The sequence below is a fragment of the Hypanus sabinus genome, chromosome 3 (assembly GCF_030144855.1).
Source record: "Hypanus sabinus isolate sHypSab1 chromosome 3, sHypSab1.hap1, whole genome shotgun sequence".
In the NCBI taxonomy this organism is placed as follows: Eukaryota; Metazoa; Chordata; class Chondrichthyes; order Myliobatiformes; family Dasyatidae; genus Hypanus; species Hypanus sabinus.
Genome location: NC_082708.1, coordinates 116804532 through 116817804, shown reverse-complemented (window position 1 = coordinate 116817804; position 13273 = coordinate 116804532). Strand labels below are relative to the sequence as shown.

The 13273-nt window shown below is 41.1% G+C and overlaps 1 protein-coding gene across 1 annotated transcript in view; it reads left to right on the top strand.

The window, feature by feature from the left end:
• Nucleotides 1-398: 398 nt before the first annotated feature.
• LOC132391596 (uncharacterized) overlaps nucleotides 399-13273 on the top strand; it is a 37536-nt gene continuing 24661 nt past the window's right edge. The window contains exons 1-5 of the mRNA XM_059964998.1: nucleotides 399-766; nucleotides 6050-6129; nucleotides 6723-6814; nucleotides 8863-8929; nucleotides 9054-9148. Coding sequence (XP_059820981.1) covers nucleotides 516-766; nucleotides 6050-6129; nucleotides 6723-6814; nucleotides 8863-8929; nucleotides 9054-9148 — 585 coding nt within the window. The 5' untranslated portion in view covers nucleotides 399-515. The remainder of the gene's footprint in view (nucleotides 767-6049; nucleotides 6130-6722; nucleotides 6815-8862; nucleotides 8930-9053; nucleotides 9149-13273) is intronic.

Genomic DNA, 13273 nt, shown 5'->3' with positions numbered 1-13273 from the left:
CTCCTTGGCAACCTTCAACTTCCCCATGTATTTCCACTACAGTACTTGCACGTTGTCCTTAATAGGATTCCTTTTATATTAATTGGGGTTTTTTTAATGCTGCATTGGATCCAGAGTAATAATCAGTTTATTCTCCTTTACACTCGTGTACTGCAGAATGGCAACAAACAGTTTGGGATCTTGAATACTGATTCTTTGCAGCTATGTGATGACTTGCTGAGGAACAATTCTTAAGCAATAGATTTCTCCAGTCTCTTTTCATCTCCCGCACCGTGCTCTCACGTTCTTGTTTGCCAATGCCCGTGGCAGAACATGTTCCATCCAGACTGTGGGAGGTGCTCTGCTGGCCCTGTTGCTTAGCAATTGATCAACAAAGCCTACTCCTGCACCAAAAGCAGATGAACCACTTCAACAGCTCTGAAAACAAAGTCATACTCCAACAAAACCAAATTTCTGCTCATCTACTGGTCATTTAAAGTGGCAAATAATTGTCTGCAATTGCTCTTCGATGACGCATGAACTGTCTGAAGAAAGCTTTTGCTCTAGAAACCATGTCCTTTCAAATGCCGTTCAGATCTTTAGATCATGAAGAGTTTGAAAAGATCAAGCAAAAAGCAAGTACTATGTGGAGAGAGGAGCATGAGAATCGACTGAGAAACATTACTACTTATTCAGCCGAATACAGAAAAAAGCAACTGGACGAACCTACTCAGAACCTGATCCGACTACACTCCCCTACCAGACTACACAAGCCCCATCCACCAGAGTAAGGAATAATTCAGTCATAATTAACAGCATTTTATAGTTTTTAATGTATGTATTCAGTTGTATTGAAAATGCTTGGGGAATTCAGATGATACATTATTTCTGTAATAATAGAAAACCCTCTTGTCTTTAGACAGAACAATGATAAAGACAGTAAAATTTAAAAGGAACCTTAAAATTAGTCAAAGATAGTGCAGTCATAGTAACCCACACACACATTTTGGGTTGTCCTGTAAATTAAATATGAAAATGGTTTCCACACTGGCAATTTTGACATCACGATATAGGAGCTATCTTTATTATGACAGATGACTGAACATGGTGCAGTGTTGTGATTTAGAATTAAAATCACATTAAGAAGTAATTTTGAAAATGGTTGCAAGATTTGCCCAAATCAATTAAAGAATATTTTGTGATTAGCAATAAAATAAAAATAAAATTCCCTTGAAGTGTTTGGACAGTTTTGTGCCTTTTAATTCAGCTCTATGTGGATATGGCTCATCTCCATCAGAGAGCTGTTAGAACTGTTAATATTTACCTCTGCAATTGAAATGGAAAGTTAATTTTTAATTTGTTCCCAATTTTTCTCCAAAAATGCAAAACCAGGAGATGTTCTTTGTGATCCAATAATCTTCCAGTAGCCACCCAGATTTTCATAGGACCAGGGACAAATGATTATTTTGAACAGGAGTGTGGGCACATGGAAAAGTCAGAATATTCGGATACATCTGATACCAGTCAAGGCTGTGTGTTTCTAATAGAACCTTGAGAGCACAGATTTTCATCAACCCAAACATTAGACATGACAGAACCATTAAGGACACAAATTCTCAGACTGAGGAATTTGTTGGTTCTACTTTCTCACACTCAGAGATTCTACCATTGGAATGATCTGCCTGGGGTCCAAATAGTATTCAAGTATCCTTTCCATAATTGTTTCCTGTCATAAAGTGCATTTTATTAATCTGTTTCTCAGTAGTGACATGATCAACATAAATAAGAACTTTCTGTTATCTCTTCTATCGAGGCGGCTTTCAAGTGCAAGGAGGCCAAATACTAGGAGCTGGTAGAGTAGTGCCAGAGACTGGGGTGGTGGGTACATCATGGGCCTATAGAGGTGGGGTGTAGAGGTTTTGCTGGCAGCTTGCTCTGCTGAACCAACTCTCTCTTTGGCATTACGGGGGGCTACGAAGGAAAGAGGCATCAGGACTGTCATAGAGGCTGCTGAACGTGACTGCAGATGATTAAGAATCAAGAGGTGTAACACAAGAACATAAGAAATAGGAGCAGGAGTAGGCCATCTGGCCCATTGAGCCTGCTTTGCCATTCAATAAGATCATGGCTCATCTGGCCATGGACTCATCTCCACCTATCTGCCTTTTCCCCATAACTCTTAATTCCCGTACAGTGCAAAAATCTCTCCAACCTTGTCCTAAATATATTTACTGAGGTAGCCTCCACTGCTTCATTGAGCAGAGAATTCCACAGGTTCACCACTCTCTGGGAAAAGCAATTTCTCCTTGTCTTCATCCTAAATCTACTCCCCTCAGTCTTGAGACTATGTCCCCTAGTTGTAGTCTCACCTACCAGTGGAAACAACTTTCCTGCCTCTATCTTATCTAGCCCTTTCCAAATTTTATATGTTTCTATATGATCTTTCATTCTTCTGAATTCCAGCGAGTACAGACCCTGGCAACTCAATTTCTCCCCATAGTCTAATCTCCTAGTCTCTGGAATCAACCTGGTGAACCTCCTCTGCACTGCTTCCAAAGCCAGTATATCCTTCCTCAAGTAAGGAGGCCAGAACTGCATGCAGTACTTCTGATATTAATGATTTTTTATCATTTTTATCATTTTATCATTTAAATAGTAATCTGCTCTTCTATTTTTCCTTACAAAGTGGATGACCTCGCATTTACCAACGTTGTACTCCATCTACCAGACCCTTGCCCACTCACTTAGCCTATCTGTATCTCTCTGCAGACTCTCTGTATCTTCTGCACAATTTGCTTTTTCATTCAATTTAGTATCATCAGTAAACTTAGATTCATTACACTCGGTCCCCTCTTCCAGATCATATATCATGAACAGTTGCAGGCCCAGCACTGACCCCTGTGGCACATTGCTCACCACTGATTGCCAACCAGAATAACACCCCTGTATCCCAACACCCTGCTTTCTATTCATTCATCAATCCTTTATCCATGCTAATACATCACCCCCAACTCTATACATCCTTATCTTAAAGATAAGTCTTTTATGTGGCACCTTATCGAACACCTTCTGGAAAGCCAAGTATATAGCGTCCATTTATTTCCCTCTATCCACTGTGCTTGTTATATCCTCAAAGAACTCCAGTAAGTTTGTCAAACGGGACCTGCCTTTGCTGAATCCATGTTGTGCCTGGCTGATGGATCCATTTCTTTCTAGATGCCTCGCTATTTAATGATAGTTTCAAGCACTTTTCCTACCACAGATATTAAACTAACTGGCCTATAGTTACCTGCCTTTTGTCTACATCCTTTTTTGAACAGTGGTGTGACCCATAGAACAGTGCTACTGGGACACTAGCCAGGGCTTGATCAACCCTGGTTGGGATGAGAGTGTCTGATGTTGAATGACCCGAAACACCCGATGGACCTAGGTTACGTCAGTGATGATGTGTCCCAGTGCATCCTAGCAACCTATCTCAGCATCATGTCCACTTCCAGGTATTAAGGACGTGCCATGAATATTCTCCACCAGCCGAAGACATAGTGTGGAAATTGTGATATTGTCCGTGTTGGGAGAAAAATTAAAAAAAGCAAATATTGAGCCACAAGAAACAGTAAATACTAGATTTTATGAAAGCAAACTGTTGGACAAAATCAGCAGGTCAGTGGGCATCGGCAGGGGGGATGATTGTTGATGCTTCATTCCAGGATCCTGTATTAGGACTGTACAGGGAAGATAACCAGCATTAAGTGTGGAGGGGGTGGTGTGACACAGGGGCCTAGAAGTCAGAGTCTGAAATATGAGAGGGTGGGGGATGTGTGGAGTTGGTCAACAGGCTGAGGTGTGCTAATGGAAGCAAAGAAGAACAGAAGGGCATATGGAGGCAGGTGGGTTAAGAGGGGGTGATTAGTGAGAAGATAGACTAGCTCTGCTGGAATCTGTTAATCAAAGAAGGTGATAATGGGAAAAACTGGGTGAAAGGTGAAAGCAGATGGGGAGGGAATTCGCTGGGTGAAATAAGTGGATGAGAACAGCAACTGAACAGCGATACAGATGGATTGAAAGTTGGGGGGGGGGGGGAGTAAAGGTACCTGAAATTGGAAAGTTCGGTGTTTATTTCATTGGGTCACCGACTATCCAGACAGAATACCTAAGCAGTGAGCGATTCCGTAGTTGTGCGATGGAGAGGGAGCTGGATGTTCTAGAGCAGGGATTCCCACCCTGGGGTCCACGGATCGCTTGCTTCATGGTATTGGTCCATGGTATAAAATAAGCTTGGGAACCCCTGTTCAAGAGCATTATTTTCAAAAGGCCTGTGGGCGGGTAATTCAGAAAATTAGAAATATTATAGTTTATTTTTAGGAGAATGGGAAAAAGCAGATTCACAGAGAAGTGCAGCATAGAAACAGGCCTTTTGGCCCATCTAGTCCATGCTGAAAACATTTAAACTGCCTACTCCCATCGATCTGCACCAGGGCCATTAGGCCTCCATTTCCCTACCATCCATGTACCCATCCAAATTTCTCTTAAGAGCTGAAATTGAGCTCACATACACCACTTGTGCTGGCAGCTCGTTCCCCACTCTCAGGACCATCTGAGAGAAGAAGATTCCCCTCGTGTTCTACTCACCTCTCACACTTCATCCATGACGTCTGGTTGTAGTCCCACCCAACCTCAGTGGAAAAAGCCTGCTTGCATTTACCGTATCTGTACCCCTAATAATTTTGTATACCTCTATCAACTCTCCTTTCAAATACAGTCCTAACCTATTCGATCTTTCTTTATAATTCAGCCCCTCCAAACCCAGAAACATCCTTGTGAATTTACTTTGTACTCTTCCAACCTTGCTTTCATCTTTCCTGTAGGTAGGTGACCAAAACTGTACATAGTACCCCAAATTAGGCCTCACCAACGTCTTATACAAATACAACATGACATCCCATCTCCTGTACTCAATACCTTGATTTATGAAGGCCAATGTGCCAAAAGCTTTTTTATGACCCTATCCAGCTGTGCCACCACTTTCTGTGAATTATGGACCTCTATTCCCAGATCCCTTTGTTCTACAACACTCCTCAGTGCCCTACCGTTCACTTCTCTACATTAAATTCCATCTGTCCATTTCAGTCCATTTTTCCAGCTGATGCAGATCCTTCTGAAAGCCATGATAGCCTTTCTCACTGTTCACTGCAGCCCCAATCTTGGTGTCATTCGCAAATTCGCTAACTCAGTTAACCACATTATCATCCAGATCATTGATGTAGATGACAAACAACAACTGACCCAGCACCGATCCTTGCAGCACTCCACAAGTCACAGGCCTCCAGACAGAGAGGCAACCCTCTACTACCACTCTCTGGCTTGTCCAACAAGTGGATATGCTTCTGGAGTATTGTGTACAGTCTCCTTGTTTAAAGAGGGATGCCAGTTCAACAGGGATCTGTAATGGGCAGCTTGTCTTATGAGGAAAGTTTGTCAGGCTGAACTTGAGTTTAGAAGAATGGAAGGGATTTGGATTGAAACATGAAAAATCCCAATGGCTCTTGAATGAATCGATGTGGAGAGGATGTGAGGGAATCTAAAACTAGCGATTATTGCTAAAAGCTAACGAATCACAAACAGTGCAAAGATTGAGGTGAAATTTTCTTAGTCTCTCAAACTTGCTTTCATGAAGAGGGTGAGAGCAGAAATGTTCAACACTCACAAGGCAGAAGCAGGTGGATATGCAAAGTTAATGAAAATCCAAAAGAAAACTGCAAATGCTGGAGAACTGAAATAAAAGCAAAATGTTTGAAACTCTCAGCTGGTCAGCAGTATCTGTGGACAGAGATAAAGAGCTAATATTTCAGGTTGAAGTCCTTTGTCTGAACTGGAAAATAAAGAGAATACATATTACATCCAGATTTGTCCAGCTGTTATTAAAAGTTAGGGTAGGATTGAGGGACCAAGAGACCTTCTCCTGTTTGGTAATCTGTATGTTTGCATGTATGTTATAATACTCATGTGGGTGCAAGTATTGGAGTCTGTTAGGTTGAAAATTGGACACTCTAATTTGTCATTTTTTTTTTAGGATATTTTTAGTGACTCGGCTTCATAAAATTCCGAGACACCACAATAACTCTAAAAGTACAATCACTCTGTCATCCCAAGGTAAGGGGTTATGTGCATCTTCAATCACGAGATTCAGGCATGGGATTGTTCATTACATCTCCAGCACACTGATTTTGCTTGAATTTCCAAATCTAGATTTACTCTATGTGTGCAATATAAAGAAATATCATTGAGTCAGGCAGAACCACAACACAGAAACAGGCCCTTTGGTCCATCTAGTCTATACCAACCTATTATTCTGTCTAGTCTCATTGACGTGCACCTACACCATAGCCCTCCAAACCTCCCCCATCTATGTTCTTACTGTAATTTCTTTTAAATGCTGAAATCAAACCCAAGTCCATCACTTCTGCTGGCAACTCATTCTATATGCTCATCACTCTCTGAGTGAAGAGAGCGTTCCCCTAAGATATTTCACCTTTAACCTATGACCTGTAGTTCTAGCCTCACCCAACCTCGATGGGAAAAGCTGGTTAACATTTACCTGAATAATTTTGTACATTTTTGTCAAATCTCCTCTCATTCTCCTAAGCTCCCAGGCAATAAAATCCTATCCAATTCAACTTTTCCCTATAATATTCTGTGCGTTGACAGAGAATGTGATTTTACATACATTCCTTTTCTTTTCACAGATAAATGGGAAGAAGTTCTCAGACAGTCACCAGGATGGTGCAAATCTAATCTACTCCCGCAGGCACTGTTAAAAACCAGCAGATCCAGAGGGGTATTTAAAAAAATATTTTGGACATTGACACTTTAAAATTTAATGGTTTAGACCGTACACTTGTCTAAAAAAGCAGAATAAACAGAAGGTAAGAGTAGAGAGCAAATGAGGCAATCACCAACAAGACCAAAAAAATATTATTGATACTGGAGGCTAAATCTTTTGAGGATCCACTGTTGCAAAAGTGGTTTCAGAATTTATCCTGGTCAAAATGGCCAGACCCTGCATTGTACAGGCACCCGGTGTGACATAAAACCATGCAATAATTACTTAGCATTAACATTCCAGAGGGTCTGTCCTGGCAAGTGTCATCACTAAGAAGGCACAACAGCACCTTTACTTTCTTAGAAGTTTGCATGTTAGCAAAAAACTTTGCCACACTTTAATAATTGCATAGTAGAGAGCATCCTGACTGGCTGCATCATGGCCTGGTGTGGAAACACTAATGGTGGATACAGCCCAGTCCATCACAGGAAAGGCCCTTCCACCATTGAGTACGTTTACACGTTGCACTGCCAAAAGAAGACAGCATCTATCGTCAAAGATTCCCACTATCCAGGTCAATACAGTCTTACAACTCCCTTTGGGTAGAAAGCACAGAATCCTTTTGTACCACACAATCAAGTTCAGGAACGATCAGGCTCCTGAACCTGTGTGGATATCCTCACTGACCACAAGTCTGAACTGATTCTATGATCATGCAGACTGATCATGCAGACTCTTTTACAACTCATGTTCTGACTATTATTTTTGTATTTGCACCATTTCTCGACTTTTGCACAGTTACTGTTTGTCAGTCTTTATATATGTTTTTTGTAGATTCTGTTTGATTTCTTTATTCTTCCTGTAAATGCCCACAAGAAAATGAATCTCAAGGTAGTATATGGTAACGTGGATACTTTGATAATAAGTTTACTTTGAACTTTGAATGAAATTTGTGCATATTTTTGGTAGGCACAAATATTGAAAAACATGCAAACAGAATAAAAAATGAAACAACTTAAGAAAACATTCAAATTGTTAAAAATTAAGACACTTAAATAACTTAACACATTTTGCAAATAATTTGTTGTCATTGAAAAGCGCAGCTTTGAATGAATGGCATTTGTCCAAATTTGCTCCCAGGTTGCCTTATCTATTTTGACCAGACCTCTCCATGCACTTTTTGTGTGCCAGGTTAAATCTGGTTCAGGCATAGCACATTTGCTGATGGTCACAGTAGGTCCACTACTGATTCATGGGGAGCTGCTTGGATTTCCCAGGAGGCTATGATGTTGCTCACTCTCTGTGGATGCTCCTTTTCATATCTTAGTGCAGCTTTCAGTGTCTACAAATTAGTTGTCCTATCATTCTCAGCCATCTTGACAATTATTTCTGTGGAACCTTTGTACATATAAGCTAGTGTTACTGTCAGATCCTGTGTAATGAGTCGGTGCATTCTTTTCTCATCTGGAATTTTATCCTCTTTCAGTGATGTTAGTTTGTCAACTATGTTCTGTCTGTTTATCCCAGTTGCATTAATTTTATTTTCAAACATCTTCCCGCCTTGGTCATGGGTTGTAGAGTCAGAGATCGTGTAACATTGCAAGCTGGCCCTTCAGCTCACCCGGTCTGCACTGGCCATCAATAACTCAATTTGCACCAAACCTCGTTTATTTTTTATTCTCCATCCAGATTCTGCCACACACCTACACACGAGGAGCAACTTGCAGTGGCCAATCAATCTATAGTAATTAATCTTCAGTAATAATTCAGCAACAATTTTCTCATTTCTTTGTCAACTTAATCTGGTTTTCTCAATTGATCTGTAGTGGTGTGAAACCTACTTCAATTTTTCTTTTCCTATTGTGTGCCCAAAGAATGCTTTAAATCTTTTCACAAATGATGATATAATTTTGTAATTTCTTTTTACTCCATCTGATCAGCAGAGAGTGCACAAGGCGGAGTAACCTATTCTTTGATGTATCACTCTTCAGCATTTCATTTCATTCCCATCTGAAATAAGTAAAGTTGACTGATGTAATCCTGTTCTGCTCTGGTCACTTCAGACACTCCTCAATAACTCAAATGCCGTCAGGGTTGCAGAAGGCTGGCCGAAGCTTGCCAATGAGAAAGGTAAGCAATAGTGACTTTCAGCCAAATCCAACTAAAACCATTGTTTTTGAAAAAGCTCTTCTGACATTTTCATATTGAGTGTTTGACAGAGATTGTGATAGGGTAACTTATCTTGGCTCTTTAGATCACCAGACTGTGAAGAAGAAGATAGACTGCATCACCAGTGCATCAGCAGATATGACAAGGAAAGATGCTCCAAGACAACGCTACATCAGTCAAGTAAGTAACTGAAGTTTCAAGTTGAGAGTAATTTATTACCAGACCAGATACACACAATTTGTTTTTCACTTTCTGTTTCTAATACTATCTAACCACAATGTGTGAGACTTACTCAGGAAAACGTGGCATCCATTTGAGTTAGCAGATATTCTTGCACATACAATATACCACCCATGGTGCTGGTTGTTATTGGAGTCGTGTTACTGCAGAAAGCTAACTTTACAATTCCTCTTTTTACAAACTGCCATTGAGGTAGGACTACATCTCTAATTTCATTTTAACACAGCCAGACCCCTTTGTGCCTTCCATTTCTCAGATGCCCAAAGACTGCACTGTTAGATAATGCAGGAAAGGCAGTGTGATTAGTTCACAGGGACAGTCTACAGAGGCAGGCTGGTGGGTCAGAACAATGAATTGCTGGCTCCTTGTGAGATTTGCCAAAAATCCAGAGATCAGCCCCAATCTGTGTTGTTGGGTTGGGAATGCACTTGGCTTTTCTTGGGGGCTTCAGGTGTCAGGGTGTAACTCTACCGACACCACTCAGTATATTCAAATCAGGACAATTGTTTTAACTTTGGAGAACTTTTCTCAAGATTGTATTCCCATGTTATCAGTAATATTTGCATTTTATATGCTCCGTTTCTGAGTGCAAATTGTACTTGTACAAAGGTAGGAATGACTGTTATTCTGAATGTCCTGTACAGCTACAAATATAGCTACCTTTAACTTGTATCGGCAACTTTAACAGTAACTTTGAATCATCATTAGACTTCTCCAGATCCAAATAAATCAAATTCTATCATCCAGCAATATTAAAGATGAAGTATAAATATCATGTGAACGGCCTTATTAACAAACATCAGATAGACTTTGTACAAAAGAGAGCAAGGAAGGATAAACATGACCTGAAGGGTAATAATTTCTGGATTGCTGCCTGTGCCAAGTGAAGGTAAGAGAAGGATGATATGGCAGATGAATGTGTGGTCCAAGGAGCAGGGATTCAGAATTCTGGGTCATTGAGATCTCTTCTAGGGAAAGTATAACCTGTACAAAAAGGATGGGTTACGCCTGAACTTGAAGGGTCCAATGTCCTTGTGGGCAAGTTTGCTAGAGGTATTGAAGATTTAAATTAGGATGGCGGGGGATAGGTAACAGAGTGATAGGTCAGAGTTGGTATGCAGGTAGATGCAGTGTGTAGACAGGCTGTGAGGAAGGATAGGCAGTGGATTGGGCATAAATGCGGTCAGTTGGATGGGTTGAACGCTGTCTATCTTAATGTGAGAAGTCTCAGGAATGGAGTGATGAACAGGTTAGGGGTCAGTACATGGAACTACAATGTGGCCATTACAGTAATTGGGCTGTCGCAAGGGCAGGAATGGCTGCTGGATAATCTGGGGCTTAGATGTTTCAAAAGGGACAGGGAGAGAGGTAAAACGTTGCTAATCAGGTGCAGAAGGGAAGGTTGTCATGGACAGAATGTCTATGGAGTCAGTGTGGGTGGAAGTCAGAAACAGGGAGGGAGCGATGACTCTACTGAGAGTATTTTATAGACCATCCTCACCCCCCAAAGCATCAGGGACAGTAAGGAACAAGTAGGTATGCAGAATTTGGAAGGTGCAAAAATACCAGGGTTGTAGTCATAAGTGACTTTAACTTCCCTAATGTCAACTGGCACCTCCTTAGTGTAAGAGGTTTTAGAGAAGGTTGAATTTGCTGTGTGTTTCTAGGGAGGACTCTTGATACAATATATAGACTGGCTGACTAGAGGAGAGGTCATACTGGATCTGATACTAGGCAAAGAACCAGATGAAGTGTCAGATCTGTCATTTCAAAGACGGTGACCGCAGTTCACTGACCTTTAGCATAGCCTTGGAGGTGGATAGAAGCAGGCAGTATAGAACTATTGAAGTGGGGGAGGGCTTATCAAGCTGCTATTAGGTATGAACTTGGGAGTGAAACTTCGAAACAGATGTTCTCAGGGAAATGTATAATGGAAACGTGGTTGTTTGGGGTTCTGTATAGGTTTGATACTTCGAAGTAGGGAAAGGATGGTAGAGTGAGGGACAAGAGAAGTGGAACACCTAGTCAACAGAAGGAAGGTAGCATACTTAAGCATATTTCAGAAGAGACTTAGGAGAACTTGAAGGGGACATGAGAAGGTCTTAGAGAGTAGGATTAAGGAAAACCCCAAGGTGTTCTACGCATGCCTGAAGAAGAAAGAGGAGGATGACAACTCAAGTGAAGGTAAAATCAATTAGAGATAAAAGAGAAAACATAAGCCTTGAGTTGGAGAAGGTAGGGGCGTCCTTAGTGAATACTTTGATTCAGTATTCAGCAGTAAGAGGGACTTTGATGAATGTGAAATCAGTGCAGAACAGGTGCTGTTACATAACCAGGTTAAGAAAGGATATTTTGGAACTTTTGAAAAACATTAGCGTGGATAAGTCCCTGGGGCTGAACATCAAGTGACAGGTGAGGGAAGATATTGCTACACCGTTGGAGGTGATCTTTGCATCCTCACTGGCCATAGCAACAGAACATCAGATTAGAGGATGGCAAATGTTATTCCTACACAAGAAAGGGAGTAGGGATAACCCTGGGAATTATTGAACAGTGGGTCTTACATCAGTGGTGGGCAAACTACTGGAGAGGATTCTTAGAGACAGGATTAGAATTAGTTGGAGAAGCATAGTCTGATTAGGGATAGTCAGAATGGCTTTGTGAGGAGCAGGTCATACCTCACAAGGTGGATTGACCTTTTTGAGGAAGTGACAAAATAACTATGTAGAGTGGTGGATGTAGTGTATATGGATTTTAGGAAGATGTTTGACAAGGTTCCCAACCCTAGGCTTATTCAGAAGGTTAGAAGGCATAGGATCCAGGGAAACCCGGGCTGTGTGCTTTCCCACATATGGTTGTAGATTAAGCATTTTCTGCCAGGAGGTCAGTGGTCGGAGGTGTCCCTCAGGTTTGATCTGGGACCCCTGCTCTTTGTGAATTTTATAAAGGCTTGGATGACTAAGTGGAAGGGTGGGTTAGTAAGTTTGCAGATGGCACGAAGGTTGGTGGAGTTGTGGATAGTATGGAAGGTTGTTGTAGGTTACAACAGGACATTGATAAGATGCAAAGCTGGGCTGAGAAATGGCAATTGGAGGACAGTCCAGAAAGATGTGAAGCGATTCACTTTGGAAGGCAGAACTGGATAGTAGGGTACAAGGTTTCTTAATAGTGTGGAGGAACTGAGGGATGTTGGAGTCCACGTCTACAGATCCCTCAAATTTACCACGCAAGTGATAGGGCTGTTATAAGGTGCATGGTGTGTTAAGTGATTGAAGTCGAGTGCAATGAGGTATTGTTACAGCTCTATAAAACTGGTTAGAGCATACTTAGAGTATTGTGTTTAGTCTGGTCGCAATGGATGTGGAAGCTTTAAAGGGATTAGAAAGGAGGTGTACGAGGATACTGCCTGGATAGGAGAGCATGTCTTATGCTGACAAATGGAGCAGGCTGGAGCTTTTGTCTTTGGATAGAAGTGTTTAAAATGATATGATGCACAGATAGGGTGCACAGTCAGCACCCTTTTCCCAGGGCGGTAATGGCTGATATGAACGGTATACTTTTCAGGTGATTGGAGAAAAGTACAGGGAGAATGTCAAAGGTAAGATTTTTATAGAGATATAAGTGCATTGAACGCCATGCTAGGGACGGTGGTAGAGACAGGTACATTAGGGACATTTAAATGACACTTGGATAGGCACACAGATGAAAAAAAATGGAAAATAATGTGACAGGGACGGATTAGATGGATCTTGGAGTAGATTAAAATGTCGCATAACATGGTGGGTCGAATTGCTAACGCTGTATGTTCTAATTCTCTAACAGTGGAGAAGAAATCCTTTATGTTGTTAAGTTGATGAAGAAGCAGTCTGATCTGAAGACTAATAGCTGATCAGCAATATTACATTTCATTAAATCGGTTACATCACTTGCTGATTCTTTATGTGGTGATATTTATCTTGTGGTGATTAATTCTTTTGCTTCATGTTTAATATTATCAAAGTGCTGCAGTTCATTTTCTTAAAAGCATAAACCTAATTGCTTTATTAATAGATCAAGTGGATGCTG